This window comes from Monodon monoceros, unplaced genomic scaffold, assembly GCF_005190385.1.
Source record: "Monodon monoceros isolate NGI ecotype Baffin Bay Population unplaced genomic scaffold, NGI_Narwhal_1 Super_Scaffold_21, whole genome shotgun sequence".
Lineage (NCBI taxonomy): Eukaryota > Metazoa > Chordata > Mammalia > Artiodactyla > Monodontidae > Monodon > Monodon monoceros.
Genome location: NW_021703778.1, coordinates 3728905 through 3750713, shown reverse-complemented (window position 1 = coordinate 3750713; position 21809 = coordinate 3728905). Strand labels below are relative to the sequence as shown.

The following is a 21809-nucleotide window of genomic DNA, read 5'->3' as shown; positions in this document are numbered from 1 at the left end:
GCTAATGCAGCAGAGGCCTCAAACATGGTGACAGGTGGGAGGAGCGCTTTGAAAACTTTGCATCTTCCACCAGCAGTTAAATACTCTGGTCCAGAAGTAACGTGAGTCACTTTGACTCACAGCTCAATGGCCAGCATTAGTCACCTAGCCCTAGCACCTACAGGAGGCCAGAAACGATTTGAGGACCAAAACTAAAGGCTGTCTATTACACGTTCAGTGTTCACCTTTGAAGATGAAGAAAAGAGGGTATTTATTGTAAATTACATCCTATAACTCCCTGCATTTTTGGCGGTGTGCTGGCTTCTCATGTTTAGAAGACATTTGTGAAGACAGAGGTGTAACTTCAGCAGTTAATTTGCCTTTATAGCGTTTAAAACACACACACACACACACACACACACACACACACACGGTAAATTTGGAATTCGTCTTATTAATTGATTCATGTATATAGCTACAGTAAAATAATTTCTATTAATAATTTGTTATTATAATTTGCCTGTTAACAATAATAATACCCCAGGGCTTTATGGATATAACTTCATTTAATCCTCAGTGCAACCTGATCAGGTAGGTAGCTTTTTCTGCCCTTTACTAGTAGGAAAAAAGGTTAAATTGGTTTCATTATTTATAGTACAAAGAGCTAATAAGTGGGTGCTGGGTTCTGTGTTAAGAGGTTTCTCTCCATGTCTTATCTCATTTTATCCTTATGATGGCAGTTACCTCATTTCACTAATAAGGAAATTAGAATTTAGAGATGTTAAGTCACAATTAGTAAAGGGCAGGATTGGGATTCTAATCCAGGTTTCTGACATAGAAAAATGTGTGCTCTTAAATAGTATGACTTCTTATATGTCTTTTTTTTTTTTGATAGAGTATTCTTTCCTTTTTTTTTTTCTTTTTTGGGCTGTGCCGTGTGCCTTGCAGGATCCCAGTTCCCTGACCAGGGACTGAACCAGGGCCCCCTCCAGCAGTGAAAGCACTGAGTCCGAACCACTGGACTGCCAGGGAATCCCGAGAGCGTATTCTAATAAAGTCAATTTTTTTTTCTGTACAGTATGTTTTATATAAGAAAATAATTTATGGTACCAAATAACATTAATCAAAATCACTTGAAATTATGAAATATTTATTTTCGTCTATCAATGTGTTTGTTCCTTTAAATAAAGGAGGAGTGAGTTTAAGTGAGGGAAACAAACATTATTAAACAAAAAAGTTTTGAGATTATCAGAGCCCCTTCTATTTTTTAGCCACTCTAGAAGACACAACTTCAGAAATTACACAGGAGTTTTATGGTTTTGGTAAAACCAGGGGACTTGATTTCAGTTAAGAAAAGGAAGGAAATTTTGTAAGATTATTTTTAGCTTTGGTCCTAAGTGAATAATAAGTACAACATATGAACTATCACTTCTTCCCGTACTAACCATGTTATAGTATTTTCCACAATTACCTTAAACTTGGACAAATCTTAGCATTCCTACAAGCCCTAAAGTAGTTCTACATATGTTTTTTTTTAACCATTTTTTAAGTTGAAGTATAGTTGATTTACAGTGTTGTCTTAGTTTCAGGTATACAGTAAAGTGATTCCGTTTTTTATATATATATATATATATATATATATATATAAAATGCATATACTTTTTCAGATTCATTTTTATTACAGGTTATTACAAGATACTAAATATAATTCCCTGTGCTATACAGTAGGACCTTGTTGTTTATGTATAGTAGTGTGTATATGTTAATCCCAAACTCCTAATTTATCTCTCTCCCCTCTCCGCTATCCCCTTTGGTAACCATAAGTTTGTTTTCTATGTCTGTGAGTCTATTTAAAGTTTTACATTTTTGATGGGTAAAACAGAGTATTAATAAAAGCAGTGTATCAACAGCCGAGTCTTGATCGCTACATTGACTGGTAGGAAACTACAATAGGTAAATCTGTTATTTTTGATAGAATAACAGGGGATGGTGCAGTGTAGTCTAAATTTGTGACTTTATTTCAGCCTTCTTAGTTCATCACAGAATCCTTCGCTCTCTGGAGTGGTAAATCATTTGGTATCCTCTGACTATTTTTATAGTAGATTATATAATAGTACCTAAATAAAGTACTTCTAAAGCCAAGTGAGTCCTTCATAATGTCCTTTTAACTAAAAGCTGATTCCCTTCTTTGAGGGAAACTCATATTACTATTTATTTCTATAAAAAGAAGATTATTTTGGCTCCGCATTTGGTATATGTGGTGTCGAAGATACAGTAAGCAAAAGTGTTGGAAGTCCAGGGGAAGAAATAACAAATTTTAATGCTTTTTCTATTGCCCATACAGCAAGATAAAACAATACTTACTAGAGAAGACTATACTTTACCCTTTACTATGAACCTCCGTCTTTGTGGGCGATTAAGAGTAGTTAGTTACACAGGGGAGCATATGTACCTGGCCTAGGCTCTCCTGTGACGTAATCTTCCTCCACTCCATCCTGCATATCCAGGTGCCTGGGTGTTGTCAGCAGTTAAGCTTTATGAGCTGTCATCTAGTAAAGTACTCGGAAGAGAATCCTGCAAGAGAAGTGAGGAAATCTGCCCTTACTTCCTTAACTTACCTGGTTGTAGCTTCCCCACGCTCCTTGTGCCCACGATGCTGTCAGTCATTTCTTCAGCTGTTTAAAGTCCTTTCTGCTTCTCTCTTAGTATTCTGAGTCCTCCCCTGAGTAACAGCCAGAGCTCAGCCATTCATGGGAAAGGCAAAAGAAGGCAAGAAGGAGGAATTAAACTACAGTAGAAAGACCATGGGGTTCTGGAGTCAGACCTCAAGCCAAATCCTACTTTCACCACTTGGACAAGTTGACTTACCTTACTGAGCTTCACTTTCCCTGCAAAATAGGTATTATAATAATACACCTTCAGAATGAAGATTAAGTGTCTAATGTAGGGTCTAATATAGTGATTTTTTTTTACTTAATGAGCTTCCCTCTTTTGTCATGTTCATCGTGTAAATAGCAGAGTGTGCTCTATGTGTGCCAGTGATCCGCCAGACTGCTGAATCTCAAGCATTAAACAGAGCGTAAATAACTGTATCTGCATGAAGAGTCTGCAGACTTTCTGTGGACAGTCAGATAGTAAATATTTTAGGCTTTGCAGGCCTTACAGTCTCTGTCACAGCTCTTCTGCTGTTATGGAGCAAAGCAGCCGCGGGCAATATGTAAATGAGCACGTGTGGCTGTGTTCTAATAAAGTATTTACAGAAACAGGTGGTGGGCCAGATTTGCCCCGCCGGCGACAGCTTGCCAAACCCTAGTCCGTATTATTGTCCGTACAAGGGAGACCTATTGCCAGAGATTTCATAGTCTTACATCGTAATACAGCCCTCGTTTTTAAAAATAAATTTAGTAAACTTACCTCACTATGAGTTGAACAGTGGAGTCAGGAGGTTATATTTCTCCAAACGGATAAAGTCTGTTATTGTAGAAGAGAGTGTTTCCTGTACCACTGTTTAACTGCAACTTTATTTTAATGTTTACCTTACTCTTTCTGTTTTTTGAATTTTATTTTATTTATTTTTCTACAGCAGGTTCTTATTAGTTAGCTGTTTTTTTTGTTTGTTTGTTTGTTTTGCGGTACGCAGGCCTCTCACTGTTGTGGCCTCTCCCATTGCGGAACACAGGCTCCGGACGCGCAGGCTCAGCGGCCATGGCTCACGGGCCCAGCCGCTCCGCGGCATGTGGGATCTTCCCGGACCGGGGCACGAACCCGTGTCCCCTGCATCGGCAGGCGGACTCTCAACCACCGCGCCACCAGGGAAGCCCCTAGTTAGCTGTTTTATACATATTAGTGTATACATGTCAATCCCAATCTCCCAGTTCATCCCACCACCACCCCCCCCCCAACCTTACTTTTTAATACTGAAAATTAAAGGCTTGGTCCCACCAAACATTTATATAGATCACACTAACAGTGGTCAGTACATAATTAGGAAATGTTGACTTCTGTATTACTCATTTGGAAAATCATGGTGCATTTCGGCAAATGCAAAACCACTGAGGATGCTTCTGTAAAGAAACTGTTCAACGTTGTCTGTTACTGTCTGTGCGTTTTCCAGAATTATTTAATCACAGAACTCCTCATAGAACAGCTAATTATGTCCCTAGAACTATATTCAGAAGACGGTATTCTGAGGCTCTCTGGTCTCACTGACTTAGGAGGTCATGCAGTTACTTAGCAATTCTGGAAGAAGAATTTACATCTCTTGCTCTTGAGTATACAGTCTACTATTTCCCCCCTCACCATTTCGTTCTGCTCTTAGCTTAAAGAAAACAACTATTACAGTTGACCCTTGAACAACATAGGTTTGCACTGTGCAGATCCACTTATACATGGATTTTTTTCTATAAAAACTACACCACTACAGGCCTTCCCTGGTGGTCCAGTTGTTACGACTCTGCGCTCCCATTGCAGGGGGCACGGGTTCGATCCCTGGTCAGAGAACTGTGATCCCACATGCCGTGCCGAGTGGCCAAAAGAAAACTACACCACTACAGATCCGTGGTTGGTTGGATCCATGGATGCAGAACTGCAGATGCAGGGAGCCCACTGTAAAGTTATGCTCAGATATTCGACTGATGGGGGGGCAGGGTCTATGCTCCTAGCCCCCGAGTTGTTCAAGGGTCATCAGCTGTATTTGGAAATAATTTCAAACTTACAGAAAAGTTGCAAGAAAAGGGGGAGTACACCCATGTATACTGATTGTTACCATCGTGTCCCATTTGCTTTGTTTATGTTTTTCCATACACCCATTCTGTCATACATACACATGCACACGCATGTATTTTTTTTCCAAACCATTTGAGATTAGTTGCCTATATCATGGCCCTTTACCCCTAAATATTTCAGCAAGTGTTTCATCTTTTATGATGTGGACATTTTTAAAGATTAGAGTCCCTTTGATTTTTTTTGAATAGGGTGATCCCATTTTGGGTTTGTCTCATGTTTTCTCAGTTACATTCAGGTGTTGCATTACCAGCTAGCACATTATATAAATGATGTTATATTCTCATGGCATCACATTCAGAGGCACATATATCTCTCTGCCCCTCATTGGTAATGTTCTTTTTTTTTTTTTTTCCTGGTACGTGGGCCTCTCACTGTTGTGGCCTCTCCCGTTGCGGAGCACAGGCTCCGGACGCGCAGGCTCAGCGGCCATGGCTCACAGGCCCAGCCGCTCCGCGGCATGTGGGATCTTCCCGGACCGGGGCACGAACCTGCGTCCCCTGCATCGGCAGGTGGACCCTCAACCACTGTGCCACCAAGGAAGCCCCGGTAATGTTCATTTTGATCACCCAGTCAAGGTGTGGCCCAGTGTCTCCACTGTATCGTTGCTAGTTTTCCCTTGAATTAATAAGTAATCTGTGGGGAATCTACATCCTTTTGAGAGTCGATGTGGTAAAGTTGTTAAGAGCTTATACTCAAGTCACAGCTGGGTTCGAGTCCAGCTAACTCTATGAACATAGGCAAGTTTATTATCTGTGAAATAGGGGAGGTAGTTGCCATCTCTTTATCTGTCTGTCTATTTATGAGCTTTAAATGAAATAATGAAATAAGAATGTGAAGCTCAGGCCTGGCATGTAATAAACGCTTAGCAAATGTCAGCTATTATTTTAGTTCTGGAAATATGAATTAGTAGGCATAGTAGTAAAGCCTAAGGCTTTATAACCCAAAGCTAAAAAAGACTTCCCGAAGTCATTTCTTCCACGAAGATTAACATTTTATCCAAGATGAATGTGTTTTTAAAGTATCTTCTTACTGAGTTTGTTCTTTGTCTTGGTGTTCTTTCCTACCTGCTATACCCTGTCCCTTCTGGTATGTGTGAGACAGGTAGTTAAGGGGTGAAACCACTATCAGGAAATATTCTTTCTGGATTCAGAGTTGTTTGGTTTCCAGTTTCATAAAGATCTTAATTGAACAGACAATTTAAAAATCAGCCTTAACCTGTTTTCTGTTTTACTACCACTGTGATAGTCTCCTGTAACTGTCGTCAAAGACTTTCTAAAAGAGGGGTAGACATGCTAGTAGAATTAGAAAGAAATGAGAGAGGTTTAGATGGACTTAAAACACAGGGAGCAGCCTCACATGTAGATGTTATTAGAAGGTGCCACTAGGTGCTCCCTGTGGCTGGTGTGTGAAGTTCAGGGTAGAAAGTGGTATGGTGTTGGACTGGCAGAATTAGCTAGAGCTCGACCATCAAGGACCCCATTTTGCCACGCCAGGATCGTAAAGGCAATAGAGAGCCAAGGATTAGGTGTGAGAGTATCGTGATCAGACTTTTTTTTTTTGGCCATACCATGTGGCTTGCAGGATCTTAGCTCCCTGACCAGGGATCAAACGCGTGCCCCCTGCAGTGGACTCTCAGAGTCTTAACCAGCTGGACCGCCAGGGAATCCCCCGTACTTTTTGAGGAAGACCACTGACGGTAGCTACAGAAGGGAAGTGGAGAATAGTGTGATGCTAGAGGTGAGAAGGCTAGCTGCAGCCTGGATGTGACAGTGGGATGAGAAAGCACTGAATAATTTCTAGACATGAAGGAGAAATTTATAAGATCTGGTGCCTGATTTGGAAATGGGGACGGAGGAAGCAAAAGGGAGCTGGAAAAATCAAGGCTTCTGACTGGGTGACTGGATGTATGATGGTGCGATTCACTGAAATTGATAAGACACAAGGAGGAACAGGTTTGGAGAGTCGGCAGATGGGGACGTTGATGTTAACACGAGATATGTCAGTGGAACATAGAGTAAGAGGTCTTTCTACATGTGCCTAATATTCAACAGAAATCTGTGCTAGAGAGTAAGATTTTGAATTGTGTCATCAGCGTGCAAATGGTAGTTAAAGCCATGACAGTGGATGAAATTGCAAGAGTGAGTATGTGCAGGGCTAAGGACTAAGACTTGGTATAGCATTTGTTTGTATTAGCCTATAGAAACATGTTTAGTTTTCGATAAGTTTAAATTAGATGTTCAGTTTATTCAGTGCTGTTGCTTTAGGGTCTAAACCCCCAAAATGAGAAACATGTTTGTATTCTATTTGACTGCATGGGTTAAAAGGTATTAAATAACGGCAGATGACTAGCTCTCTTGGGTACGTTGGAGGTGCAGGAATCCTCAGCATAAAGATTATAAACAAACAAGAGCTTTTTGAGCTGTTTTAACTTTACTTTTTAGGGAAACATTCTGATTAGATTGTAATTTTATGAGAGTAGAAAGAAACTAATTGCAGTCCCTTCCCTTTCACATTGCCAAACATCACACGGGGCAGGCAGACCCTTAATAAGCACAGCACTAACAGCCCACGTCCAAAGGGATGTCAGGGGTACAAATAAGGGACATGAGAAGGTGAGGATCAAAATTAAACTGAAGGGCTTCCCTGGTGGCGCAGTGGTTGAGAGTCCGCCTGCCGATGCAGGGGACGCGGGTTCGTGCCCCGGTCCGGGAAGATCCCACATGCCGCGGAGCGGCTGGGCCCGTGAGCCATGGCCGCTGAGCCTGCGCGTCCGGAGCCTGCGCTCCGCAACGGGAGAGGCCACAGCAGTGAGAGGCCCGCGTACCGCAAAAAAAAAAAAAAAAGTAAAAAAGTAAACTGAATTTTGCCTAGGGCTGCCTTTCCTGTGCTTCTTAGCAACTTTAAGTCCTGAATATGTTATAAGTACCAAATTGACAAATACTTCACACTGACGAGAAACAAGAAGACTGGACAGTTTTACCCAAACCTTAGCAAAGGTCTTCCTTTACTGTTTTATAGTCTAGAAGTAAAAGTAATTTCAGAGTACTGAGCTTTAAGTGAGAGGAGTAGAGAGTAATAGAATCTTTTACCATTTATTTCTTGTAGAAAATATAAGTATCGAACTGCTCTTTTTCTTGCCAAGTAGTCTAATCTGTCTTCAACTATTTTAAGTGTTTACCCTGAGTATTTTAAGCACAAAAGCAAAATGCGTTTGTCTTTTTTTATTTTTTGCTTTTATGAAATTTAATCTTATTTCCTTTTAAGGAAGTCCATTCCAAACCAGAACAGTTTGTGGACCTTAAATAACTGTTGTAGGGCTTCCCTGGTGGCTCAGTGGCTGAGAGTCCGCCTGCCGAGGCAGGGGACACGGGTTCGTGACCCGGTCCGGGAAGATCCCACATGCCGCGGAGAGGGTGGGCCCGTGAGCCATGGCCGCTGAGCCTGCGCGTCCGGAGCCTGTGCTGCGCAGCGGGAGAGGCCACAACAGTGAGAGGCCCGTGTACCAAAAAAACAAAACAAAAAACAAAAAACTGTTGTAGTTTCACTGGCACATTTATTCAACAAACATTTATTGTATACTTGTATGTGTTAGGCACAATACTGGATCTGGGGTAGACAAAGCAAAAAAGAATTCCTATCCTTCGTGCATCTTACATTCTGGGGAGAAGAGACAGACAATGAACAAAACAATAAGTAAATTCAGTAGTCTGTGAGGAGGCAAGTGCTCCCCAGGAAAATAAAGCAGGGTAGTGGGATAGAATAGGGTTGAGGGGGAGAGAGTCCATATTTTTTGCAACATTTTACTATGAAAAATTTCAAACGTACTGTGAGGTTGCAAGCATTTTATAGTGACCACCCATGTACCCCGTGGCTAGACTCCACCATTAACATTTCACTCTACTTTGCTTTATCACACATCTGTTGATCTCTGCATCTATCAATCCTTCTTGTTTTGATGCATTTCTAAGTAAATTACAGACATCAGTGCATGTTTCCCTAAATACTTCAGCATACATATCATTAATTAGAGTTCAGCATTTATTTACTGTTTTTTTTTCTTCTGAGGTAAAATTTACATGCAAAGAAATTCACAAATACTTGGTGTATATTAGCTGGATTTTGACAAATTCGCCTACTTGTCTAACCCATCCCCCAACAAGATATGGAACTTTACCATCATCCCAGAAAATTCTTTCATTCCCATTCCAGTCAATCCTTGCCCCCAGGCCTCAGAAGCAGCTACTGTTTTTCTTTTTTCTTTCTTTCTTTCTTTTTTTTTTTTTTACCATAGATTAATGTTGCTTGTTTTGAAACGTCACATAAATGGACTCAGAGTGTGGACTGTCTTGTGCAGAGCTATTTTCCCTCACCCCAGTGTTTTGGGGACTTGCCCGTGTCATGCCATGTGTAGGTGGTTTGTTCCGCTGTGTTGCTGGGTGGTCCTCCGTTGTGTCACCAAACCGCAGTTTGTGCACCAGTCCTGATGATGGACGTTCGGGCTGTTTCCACTTTGGGGCTATTACGAGTAATAAAACTGTATGAACATTCTCATTCAGGTCCTTTTGTGGGCTTGCATCCTCATTTCTCCTAGGTAAATACCTAGGAGTGGGATTGCTGGGCCGTGTGCAACGTGTATGTCTGGCTTCGTGAGGTCCGCCGCCCCTTTTTCTCACTAACCGTGTCTGAGAGTTGGAGTTGTTCCTCATCCTCAGAGTTGTTCGGTGTGGTCAGCCTTCTCAGTTGTAGCCATTCTGGGGACCGTAGAGTGGAAGAGCTGGTGAAGAATGCTCTGTCTGCAAAGGGGACTTTTGAAGCAAGATTTGAAGAAAGTGAGGAAGCGCAAGCCATTCTGAGTTTGACAGAGAGCAAGGAATCTAGCATGACAAGAGCAGAATGGAAGTAAGGGTTGCCTGGGCACAACAAGGAAGGGGAATGTGCACAGCCTGTTGGACCCTGTAAGCAGTTTTAAGAACTTTGGCTTTTATTCTGAGTGAGGTGGGAAATAATTGGAATGTTCTAACGGAAGAATGGCATGGTCTGACTTGTATATTAACAGATTACTCTGATTATTGCATGAAGACAGACAGAAATGGAAGCAGGGAAACCAGTCAGAAGGCTGTCGTAATGAGCCAGGCAAGAGCTGGGCGTTGGGATGCAGAACCTGGGAGCCCTTGCTGGGGCACTGTTCCTGAATAGGCATGGCTGTCTGGTTCTTAGGAAGCAGCCGGGAAAGTGATTCGGCTCAGCCCTTCTGTTGTGGTAGCAGTGGAGTCTAGCCCTCCATGCATAAATGAGCCGGGGTTCAGTAACTTCTTAAGTGGCTTTTTACAAATTAGTCATCACTTATTTACCCATAAGAAATCTTATACAATATTGTTGCTTTCAGTAACCTGTTTTTAATTCAGTAACCCAAAAGGTCTAAATGTGGTCTTAATTGTTGTTATGGCTGACCGTTAAGGCCATTATTTTCTTAAATAAATATACTTAATGAATAAGTTGATAAAATTTAATCTTTGTTTAGGAATTTGCCCAGTATAACCTTGAATAACTCTTTCTGGTTTGGTAATATTTATTAGAACTTACTATAGAGCAGGTAGAAATACCTTTTTCATTTTTTTCATTCAATTTAGTCTTATCCTTATTTTTCTATAATGATATTTTTTAAAATACTGGGTACCTGCAATAAAGGAAAATATAGTTCTAGCTGCTAAGTAGATTACAAAGATAATCTTGTTTATCCCTCATCCTTAAAAGAATTTAGAGTCCCCCATACTACAAGAGAATACATCTTTTAAAGGAAAAGATATAAAGGTTAGTTAGACATAGCATCTAATCTTAAGGAGCTTAACATTTTGGAGATCAGTATGTAGACAAATAAATGATTACAGCACGATTTCTTAAGTAGAGGATGTAGTGCTGTAAAAGCACAGATAGGGGAAGCAGAGGGAAGATCATTTTATTTTATTTTTTTTAATAGATCTTTATTGGAGTATAATTACTTCACAATGCTATGTTAGTTTCTGTAGGCAAAGTTAGTTTCTGTTGGCAAAGTTTCTATGGCAAAGCGAATCAGCCATATGCATACATATATCCCCGTATCCCCTCCCTCCCACCCTCGCTATGCCACCCCTCTAGGTCGACACAAAGCACCAAGCTGATCTCCCTGTGCTATGCAGCTGCTTCCCACCAGCCGACTATTTTACGTTCAGTAGTGTATATAGGTACATGCCACTCTCACTTCGCCCCAGCTTCGCCCTCCAACCCCATGTCCTCAAGTCCATTTTCTGTGTCTGTCTCTTTATTCCTGTCCTGCCCCTAGGTTCTTCAGAACCATTTTTTTTTAGATTCCATATATACGTGTTAGCATAGTGTATTTGTTTTTCTCTTTCTGACTTACTTCACTCTGTATGACAGTCTCTGGGTCCATCCACCTCACTACAAATAACTCAATTTCGTTTCTTTTTATGGCTGAGTAATACTCCTTTGTATATATGTGCCACATCTTCTTTATTCATTCATCTGTCGATGGACACTTAGGTTGCTTCCATGTCCTGGCTATTGTAAAGAGAGCTGCAGTGAACATTGGGGTGCATGTGTCTTTTTTTTTTTTTTTTTACAAACCCACAATTTATTGTTATATTGTTGCTTTAAACATGCATTTTAAGAAAAGGGAAACAATCTTTTATATTTACCCATAATTTGGTTCTTTGTTCTCTCCTGATAAATCTGTTTCCATCTGCTATTGTTTCCCTTCCATCTGAAGAACTTCCTTTAGCATTTCTTTTTTTTTAAAAATTAATTTATTTATTTTTGGCTGCATTGGGTCTTCATTGCTGCTCACGGGCTTTCTCTAGTAGCGGCGAGCAGGGGCTACTCTTCGTTGTGGTTCGCGGGCTTCTCATTGCGGTGGCTTCTCGTGTGGAGCACGGGCTCTAGGCACGCGGGCTTCGGTAGTTGTGGCGTGTGCATGTGTCTTTTTGAATTATGGTTTCCTCAGGGTATATGCCCAGTAGTGGGATTGCTGGGTCGTATGGTAGTTCTATTTTTAGTTTTTTAAGGAACCTCCATACTGTTCTCCATAGTGGCTGTATCGGTTTACATTCCCACCTGCAGTGCAAGTGGGAATTGCACTGCAATTACATTCCCTCTTCTCCACACCCTCTCCAGCATTTATTGTTTGTAGATTTTCTGATAATGGCCTTATTGTGGTTTTGATGTGCATTCTTCTAACGATTAATGATGGTGATGGCAGAGGAGGCAAGAGCATACATGGGAGAAAAGACAGCCTCTTCCATAAGTGGGGCTGGGAAGCTGGACCGCTGCCTATAAAAGAATGAAACTAGAGCACTCCCTAACACCAGACACAAAAATAAACTCCAAATGGAGTAAAGACCTAAATGTAAGGCCAGACACTATCAAACTCTTAGAGGAAAACACAGGACAAACACTTTTTGACATAAACCACAGCAAGATCTTTTTTGACCCACCTCCTAGAGAAATGGGAATAAAAACAAAAATAAACAAATGGGACCTAATGAAACTTAAAAGCTTTTACACAGCAAAGGAAACTATAAACAAGACAAAAAGAAAGATCATTTTAAACCAGACTTTGAAGAACAAGTGGGAATTTCCTTGGGAGTGGGGCTGGCGTATGGTCCATCTGTGTGAGCAAAGGCACACAACAGATGTTTAAGACACAGTACTGTCCCTTCAGATGGGTCTTATCTACCAATACCTAATGTCACTCTTAATCAATAAAAATGATATTTTCTGACTTCTCAAATTTGTGATGTGCCCTGTTTATAACCAGTTAACCATTTTGCGTTAATTACCAATGTTTTTATCAAAGAGACCATTACCACCTGAAAAGGCAGAAATTTTCTAGGGGTAAGCAAAAATAACAAAGGGGAAAGTAAAAGAAAAAAACATTAAGTGCTGGAAAGAAAAGAGGGTAAGACGGGTAAGAAAAAAAAAAGAGATATGTATATAAAACAAATAATAAAAATAAGTAGCAGAGTGACTTGCTGGACTTAGGGTCTGAGGAGGAAGCTAAGATTCCTGCCTGGGTCTCTGTCTCTAAAGCCCACGCTCTTCCAGTGCGCCAGGTGGGCTGAAGTAACAAAAGTGAATATTTGGAGCCTGCAATTGCAGGGTTCATGGGGACACGAAAGTGTGCCTCTGAACTTTCCGAAGATCATCGTTCAGTCTTTTCTGATCCTCTTCTTTATTGTTCACATTGCTATGTATAGAAAACATTATCATTACTTGCAGCGCAAGAGGCTTTTAAAGTAATTTGCTTAATCGTAAGTTATGATTCATCTGATTCCATTTTATGTAAGGTTGAATATCTTAAAATTCTTTAGATTATTTAATAGTATTTACTTTGTTCCCTGTAAGATCAGATTTGAGAGGGTATACCTTTGTTATTTTATGAAAAATGGGAATTGATCCTGGTGTTTTGATGATTAACTCTTAAATTGCACCTGAGCCTAGTTATTATAAATATTCTATGATATAAAGAAACTTTACCCTCCCAGGGTGTCAAGCTAGTAAGTGGTCTTCACACACAGCTACTTCCTTTTCTTAAAATAATCTTTTAACTCCTGTTCTAGCTTAAATGTCACTTGGCACTAGTGAAAGTGATACTGTCCTTGAAATCCCTTTCCTATTTATATTCCCCATTAACACATTGTTCTTTTCCTTCACAGCACTTATCACACTTTACAGTTTATTTTTAGGGCTGTTTTATTAGTGTCTGTCCTCCCTACTACAGTGTCAGGAACCGTGCTATTTTATTTACCATTGTGTTCCCGGGAGAGGCACATAGTGGGCAGTCAGTAAATATGGACTAAGTTAACTAATGGGACGCTTAAGCCCAGCTGTTCTGCCCTGTATCTCCAGTTGTTGTCCTATACCAGCATTTCCCAAACTGCATTACAAAAGTTCTCCATGAGCTATTAATGGATACTTTCTGAAAAAATGATTCTGTGGTCATAGATTTGGAATGACTGAACCCTCTGTCATGAGCAACCACAGTTTACATTGCCATGTTAAAAGCTTTCATTCCAAAAGTTTAAAAATCCAGCGTTCTCTCTTTTTTTTTTTAACTGTCAAACTCATTATTGGACTACCTATTGATAATTTGAAATTAAGTATTCCGGTGAACACAGTTTGGGAAGGCTGGCTTATTCAATGCTGCAAGTAGATGTGTTTAGAAGTTCATTGACAGATATTATCTTCCAGGAACATCTGGCATTTTATATAATTGTAATTTAGGATCGGATCATCTTAGTTATTTAGTCAAGGCATTCAATAAGTAATTATTGAATTGAATTCATAGCTCATCTTATTCTAATTTATTTCATGTATTACTTGGCTTCACCATTTCACAGCTTCCTACTCAAACAAAAATTTCATTTTCACTTATAATTTAATGTTACTTTAATATAATTTAATATTTTTTTCTTGGAAGTAGATGTATATAGTTTGGGGTTTTAAAAATACGTTCTTTACCTGGAAAGCTGCAAGTGTAATGTTTTACTCTGGAACTAAACTTGACTTAAATGGGAAGGGTTTTACTGAACTAAATAAATTGTGTCTTTCAGAAATTACCTTTGTTTTAGAAAATCATGTAGTGAGATGTACTCAAATATTTTTTGTCAAAAAGTTACAAAGAATTTTAGAAAATAAGGAAAATAAAATTATAGAAGAGTATTTCAAAATTACATCACCAGGAGGTGATCTGTTAACTGGTGTACATACTTTGAAACTTGACACATATGTGTGCCTGCTTGCATCTGTGTGGTGTGTGTGTGTGTGTGTGTACATACACAGATACCTACATACATATTCATTCATTCAACAGATATTTAAGCACCATGCTTTGTACTCGGCACTGTTTTCGGGTGGTTATTTAGCAGTGAACAAAATAGACAAAAATCCCTGCCCTCACGATGCTTAGATTGCGGGGGGGAGGAAGGGGTGACAACAGTAAACAAACCAAGGATATGACATGTCAGGGGACTGTAAGAGCTTTGGAAAAATATAGCAGTGAGAAGAATAAAGGAGCATAGAGAGAAGGATTGTTATGTGTTCCGCTACTTTTAGACTTTTTCCTGTATTTGTGTGTGTTCAATTATGTCTTTTGCTTTTAAAAAAGATTAAATACAAATACCCTGAACATACAATTTTCAGATCTGTCTTTTTACTTAATAAATTGATGGGTTTTTCCATTTCATTAAATATTATTCTGAACCATTTAAAGGCTATGCATGTTCCATTTTCTAGAATATGGTCCGTTTTCTAGACAGCAGCCAGGCTGATCTTTAAAATCCTTCAGCCACTGTTGCTCTTAGTACAAGGACAAATCCGTAACATGCCGCATGTCCCTGCATGATTTGACCCTGACCCCCTTTGCACTCTCACCCCCGTGCTCCAGCCACACCGGCACCTGTGTGTGGTCTCCTTCCCATCCTCGAGTCTTTGTACATACACAGGGCTACAGTAAATAGGAAGGTTTAAGGTTATAGTTACACACCAGTTGTTGAGGAGTGATTTTTAAGGCTTAGAAGAACATATTTGTTGTATATTGTACATATCTTGGCTCCTTATGTTCCTTATGAGGAAATTTTGTCGAATATTTTATAAAACAAAAAAACACATGGAAGTTTTTTTAAAGCAGTATTTACTATAATATTGATAAAAAGTTTGATTTCATGATTCTAGGAAAATGGATATAAAGATAAGGAAGTCTTTCTACAGAATGCTGTTAACACTAGGAAGAATAGGAATGGTAACAAGCATATGGTAAATCTTCAGCTCCTCTAGTAATGAAAGGTACACATTTGCTACCATGTTTTAGGTAGGTAGTGTGTCTCAGCCATTTTATCTTAACCACAATCCCATATGGTAGGTACACAGTATACATTTATAGGTAATAAAACTTGCTGGTATGAATATCTTGTCCCAAGTCCCAAAGTCATGGAGCTAGTAAACCGTGGAGCCAACATTCAAATCCAGAGCGCTCCCGATTACAAATCATGTTCTTAACCACCACACTACAGTGCCTATAAGAAATCTAAAGCCCTTAGTGGTCCCATTTCACACCTAGAAAGTAATTTTCATTGTGGTTCATCTAGAGAAATGAATGAAATAGCCAGGAAATTTCTGAAAAAGAATCATGAGGAGTGAATTTAGTATCTAGTCAGCACTAGATAATAAAATGTAGTCTGCGGCTGCACTTTGAAAAACACGTTAAATACTAGCAGAGGAGGCAGTTGAGTAGAGGAGGGCAAAAGAACTTGGAAATACTCCCAAGTGCAAGTGGAATTCTGAGAAAGGCACATTTTTAGTCATTAAAATAGGGAATAGGTGATTTTATGCATGACGTTCATATACCCTTCGAGATGGCTTGCTGTCTCTCCGTATACAAAAAATTAAACCGTCTCTCACATGTTCACCTACACAGAGAAATGCTAATGGATTAAGGACAAAATGCAAATGAAGAATAGTGTGCCTCGCTCCCCCGCTCCCTCCTTGAGTTTGATGTAAGTAGGGGGCATAGGTCACAGAAAATTTCTCTTGCTCTTTGAGGGTATCTGAGAGGAGAAGAGTACACCTGTGATTGATTTCCCAGCTGGGGCTCAGAAGCACCCTGTGTCAGAGGCCACAAGGGCCAGTACACACGCCCATAGGCTGTTCGGAGTCACCCCTCCCCCCTCACACTTAGTTTCTACCAGCTCCCAGGAGCCACAAGGCAGCCTGAATCAAAGATAAGTTGAGTTGTAAAAATGAAAGGTTTTGTTTACACACCCTAGTTTGTGACTATGCGATTTATACCTGTTACTAAGGATGACAGAATCATAAAGGAAAAGGTTAATAAATTTGACTAATAGAACTTTCCTGCGTGGAAAAAATCCTCTAAACAAAGTCAGAAGTCAAACTTCAGGAAAACAGTTGTCAGTTTTATTACATGGGGGCTAATTTCCTTAATATTGAAAAGGAAAATAATCCACATATTTAAACATCAATGAGAAAAAGAAAAGCAGCACTTTTGAAAATGAGCAAACAGCAACACGTAAGGGAAGAAAAACTCATTGTAAAGAAATTAACCTAAAATAAAATGGGTCGTTTTAAAATTGAAAAGAGATGTTAAGGAGTTACTGCAAGGAGTGGTAGGAATATGTACTGTAACTTCATATACCCTTTGAGTGCTTCCGTCTCTTGTCCTACAGATACTTTCACGGGCTCACAAAGGTGTCTCATACATATAGTAGTACAGGATTGGTTTTTGCAGCGTTCAGGGAGAAGGATAGGCATTTAAGTTGCTTCCAGGGTTTTTTCCCTATCAGTTCGTGTCTGGTTAAATAAGTTACGGTACATCCACATAGTGGAATACAATGCAGCTGTTGCAAAAATGGTAGTGAAAGTATCAGTATGGAAAAATCTCCGAGGTATGTCAGGGGACCAAAGCCCTAGGGATAAAGCTCTGTATGTTGTGCAGCAGAATCCTAGGTGTGAATTGATATATATGTATATGTAACATTAACAGAGGCTACGTATGAAGACTGGAATTTTTTGTTTTCATACTGTTGGAATGTTTTTCATCCTTCAACTTGCATTTTATATACAGTATTTTAAAAACTAGCTTAAATTTAATGAAATGTTTATCAAAATTCAATGATGATGGGGTGGGTGAGAACAGATATTTCTGTGGCAGCTGGTAAAAAATCTTTCTGTGTGGCATCTCAACCAAAGCTTATTTTGAGCACCTGTAACTGCCAAGCATTGTACTAAACGTTTAATGCACATTTAGCTTACTTAAATCTCCAACCATCCGTGGAAGATTCTATTTTTCTTTTCCTGGAGGAAACAGATTTAGAAGAGTGAAGTGTCTTGCCAGGATTCACAAACTCTGGAGCCTTTGCCTTCAATCCCTATACTTTACTACAGTCCAAAAAGGGCTCCGGAAATTTAGAAGAAAGGTTATTACTCGAAACACAGACCAGGTTTGAATCCGTGTCAGCTTCGTGAATGAAAAATGGAGGCAATAATCTGTACCCTTCTTTGGAATGATCATATTAGTTGATTTGTATGACATTTATGAAACACTGTATGAATAAGCAATTAAAATCGATAAAATATTTTTTATACAAAGCCTGCTTTCGTCATACAGTACGTTCGAATGTTTTAACCCTCTTTTTAAAACAGTCTCATCTGTAGAATGCAAACTTCTTTTTTAAAAATAAATTTATGTATTTATTTATTTTTGGCTGCGGTGAGTCTTCGTTGCTGTGCACGGGCTTTCTCTAGTTGCGGCGAGTGGGGGCTACTCTTGGTTGCGGTGCGCGGGCTTCGGTAGTTGTGCCACGTGGGCTCAGTAGTTGTGGCTCGCGGGTTCTAGAGCGCAGGCTCAGTAGTCGTGCTGCACGGGCTTAGTTGCTCCGAGGCATGTGGGATCTTCCCGGACCAGGGCTCGAACCCGTGTCCCCTGCATTGGCGGGCGGATTCTTAACCACTGCGCCACCAGGGAAGTCCCTATAAAATGCAAACTTTAATAACAGTTTTAGTCAGTTTTTGGAATTTTTTGTATAATTTAACTCAATTTCGGTGTAGTACCTTTTCTTAAATTGAGGAAATATACAGTGTATCTAACAAAATCTTGTTTCTATTCAAAATGTTTTTACCACAACTGTACTGTTAGCATCCTTGCAAGGCTACTAAAATTCCTCTATTTTAAAAACAAATGAAAACCTCTTCATGAGGCTACATGTTCTGTTTGCTAGTTTTTTAATACGTAACTTACCTCTTTTTCCCTCTTTTTAGGAACACCATCTTCAGCGGGCTATCTCGGCACAGCAGGTGTATGGCGAGAAGAGGGACAACATGGTCATTCCAGTCCCGGAGGCAGAAAGCAACATCGCTTACTATGAGTCCATTTACCCCGGGGAGTTCAGGATGCCAAAGCAGCTCATTCACATACAGCGTAAGTAATTCCTCTTCTGGTAACTGTACTGTGCATTCCCTTCTTCCGGAACTCTCGACGGGTTTTTATCAGTTCGGGGCCATTTTCAGTACCCACTTCACTGACCAGCATCAGCTTGAGAGTTATTAGAGCCCATTTTCACCTTTTATAATTGTGCTTGAGCTCTCTGCCTGACAGAAAAGATAGCATTTTCATCCCAGATTTTTAGCTTCATCTCAATATGGGACCTTATGCTACTGTAGATGAGTAGGATAAAGAATATACCTTAGATGTAGAGATCATTTTCTTACTCTTCAGAAATAGTAATGTTAATTGCCTTAAAGAATTTCTTAATGGAAGTCAGAGGTCAGCAAACCTTTTCTGTAAGTATTTCAGGCTTTGCGGGGTCATTCAGTCTCTGTCACAGCTATTTTACTCTGTGTTCCAATAAAACTGTATTGACTAAAACAGATGGCAACCCAGTATTGGCCTACGGGCTGTAGTCTGCCAACCCCGTCTGTGTTTCTACTAATATTTTTCGTTTTTTCTTTTTTGGCCGAGCTGCGCAGCTTGTGGGATCTTCGTTCCCTAACCAGGGATCGAACCCAGACCCTTGGCAGTGAAAGTGCTGAGTCCTTACCACCTGACTGCCAGAGAATTCCCCTAATTTTTATAAATATAGCATTTTTAATTGGTAACTTGTCTCACTTGGTACTGATAGGCTCTTCATTGGGAGTGATCCTTTGATAGCTAATCACATTTGATGATGAACAGCTGAGAGCTTGTAGACTTAGGCAAATATATTTCATTCACTCAGTCCCCACGTAGTGGACAACTTAAACAGATAATTGAAAGGTTACTAAGGTAAAATTGCTACAGCTTTCATTGTGGTCTTGCTGACCTTTATGATCAACAGGTTTTTCCAGGGGCCTGTCTCAACTTTTTCTCAGGACAATATAAATCTGTTTTGTTTTTATTGTTCTTTCTACGGACGTAGAGAAACTAGCTTTAACCAGTTTCCAACTTATTAACTACTTTTCTGACTCATTTAACCTCTCTCCAGATGATCTAGTTCCTGTCCTGGATTCTAAGCATTTTTTTTTAACTATTTCTTGAATATGAAAACTAAAAGTAGACATAATGCCTGTATTGACTCTTATCAGTTCTGTATTGGCATTTGATAGTTTTAACTTGTAATGTTTTTTCATCTTTACCTCTGACTTGTACCTAATCTTCCTGACTTCCTTTAGAAAAGAAAGAAATGTTTCCAATTTATTAAAGGCTACTTTGAAGTGAACCAAACAAGCAGCATGTGTTTTCTTGCCCACTCACATGTTTAATAACATGTCAGACACAGACATTCTAAACGATTTTGACCAATATTAGGACCTAAAAATTAGTTCTCTGGAAAATCATGTCAGTGTGAAAGTACCAGAACTGATCCTTCCTCTACACGTGAACTAGAGCCACACTGCATTCCACAGCCACAGGCTGTATTATCTCACGAATACAGGCTTTTAGGTTAAAGCAGCACTGAGCAAGATAAAATTACATTAATCAATTTACATTATCATTACTATCAGAAAAAAAAATTTGAATGCATGTTTTACAAATAGTTGCTTATTGATGACCAAAATTCACAAACCACATTTTATTCGTAGCTCATGGATTAAATTGTGGTCAGAAGAGTCAAAAGGGACTATATTTAAAAAGGAATTGACTTTGCTGACATTGTAATCAAATAATAGTAATAAAATGGGAGCAGAATTGTAAATTATTTTGGGAAAAATTTTTTTGCATCGGTACAAATTTGGAAAGATGTATTATTACATTGGAATGTTAATAAAGGCAGCTAAATTAGTGTTAGCTGCCTTTGGATTTCTTTTAACATTTTGTCTTGGATGATTATAGATTCACAGAACATGTGAAGCCTTGTATAATCACCACCACAATTAAGATAATTGTACCATCACCCCAAGACTCCATCTTGTTGCTCCTTTAAATGCACCCCTAGCCCCTGGCAACCACTAGTCTGTTCTCCATCTCTGTAATTATGTTTGTTGATGAAGGTAACATAGATGGAATCATGCAGTATATATCCTTTTGAGATTGACGTTTTCCTCTTAGCATAGCCTCCTTGACGTTCATCCAAGTTGTTGCATGTATCAGTAGTCCTTCTTTCCTCTTGCTGAGCAGTCTTCCGTGATCCATGTGCACTGCATGTTTCACTGCTCACCCACTGAAAGACATTTGGGTAGTTTCCAGATTTTAACTATTGGTATTTCAAATAAAGCTGCTATGAGTGTTCATGTACAGATTTTTGAGTGAACATAAATTTTTATTTCTCTGGCTTAAATACCTTAAGAGTAGTTGCTGGGTCATACATTTTTAGTTTGACAAGAACGTCTACACTGTATCCCAGAGTGGAGGTACTGTTTTACATTATCAGCAGCAGTGTATGTGTGATCCAGTTTCTCCTGTATCCTTGCCAGCATTTGAGGTTATCACTTTTTAATTTTAGCCATTCTAATAGGTGTGCAGTGATATCTCATTGTACTTTTTTTTTTTTTTTTTTGTGGTATGCGGGCCTCTCACTGTTGTGGCCTCTCCCGTTGTGGAGCACAGGCTCCGGACACGCAGGCTCAGCAGCCATGGCTCACGGGCCCAGCCGCTCCGCGGCATGTGGGATCTTCCCGGACCAGGGCACGAACCCGTGTCCCCTGCATCGGCAGGCGAACTCTCAACCACTGCGCCACCAGGGAAGCCCTCTCATTGTACTTTAAATTTGTGTTTCTTTAAATGGCTAACATGTTAAACGTCTTCTCACGTGTGTGCCATCTATATATCCTATTTGGTGAAATCATCGCACAGGTCTTTTGCCCATTTTCTAATTAGATTGTTTATTTTAATGTTGAGTTTTGAGGATTTTGTTTTGTTTATATATTCTAGACACACGCCTTTGTCATATGTGATCTGGAAATATTTTCTCCCAGTATATAATTTGTCTTTTCATTCTCTTAACAGATTTTCACAGAGCAGAAGTTTTTAACTTTGATGAGATCCATTTACCAATTTTCCTCTT

General features: G+C 39.6%; 1 protein-coding gene across 4 annotated transcripts in view; it reads left to right on the top strand.

The window, feature by feature from the left end:
* The window catches only part of EPC1 (enhancer of polycomb homolog 1), a 94888-nt gene that overhangs the window by 46750 nt on the left and 26329 nt on the right, over window positions 1–21809 (top strand). For all 4 annotated transcript variants that reach the window (XM_029236611.1, XM_029236608.1, XM_029236609.1 and 1 more), the window contains exon 2: window positions 18589–18748. In XM_029236611.1, the coding sequence (XP_029092444.1) occupies window positions 18589–18748 (160 nt within the window). The remainder of the gene's footprint in view (window positions 1–18588; window positions 18749–21809) is intronic.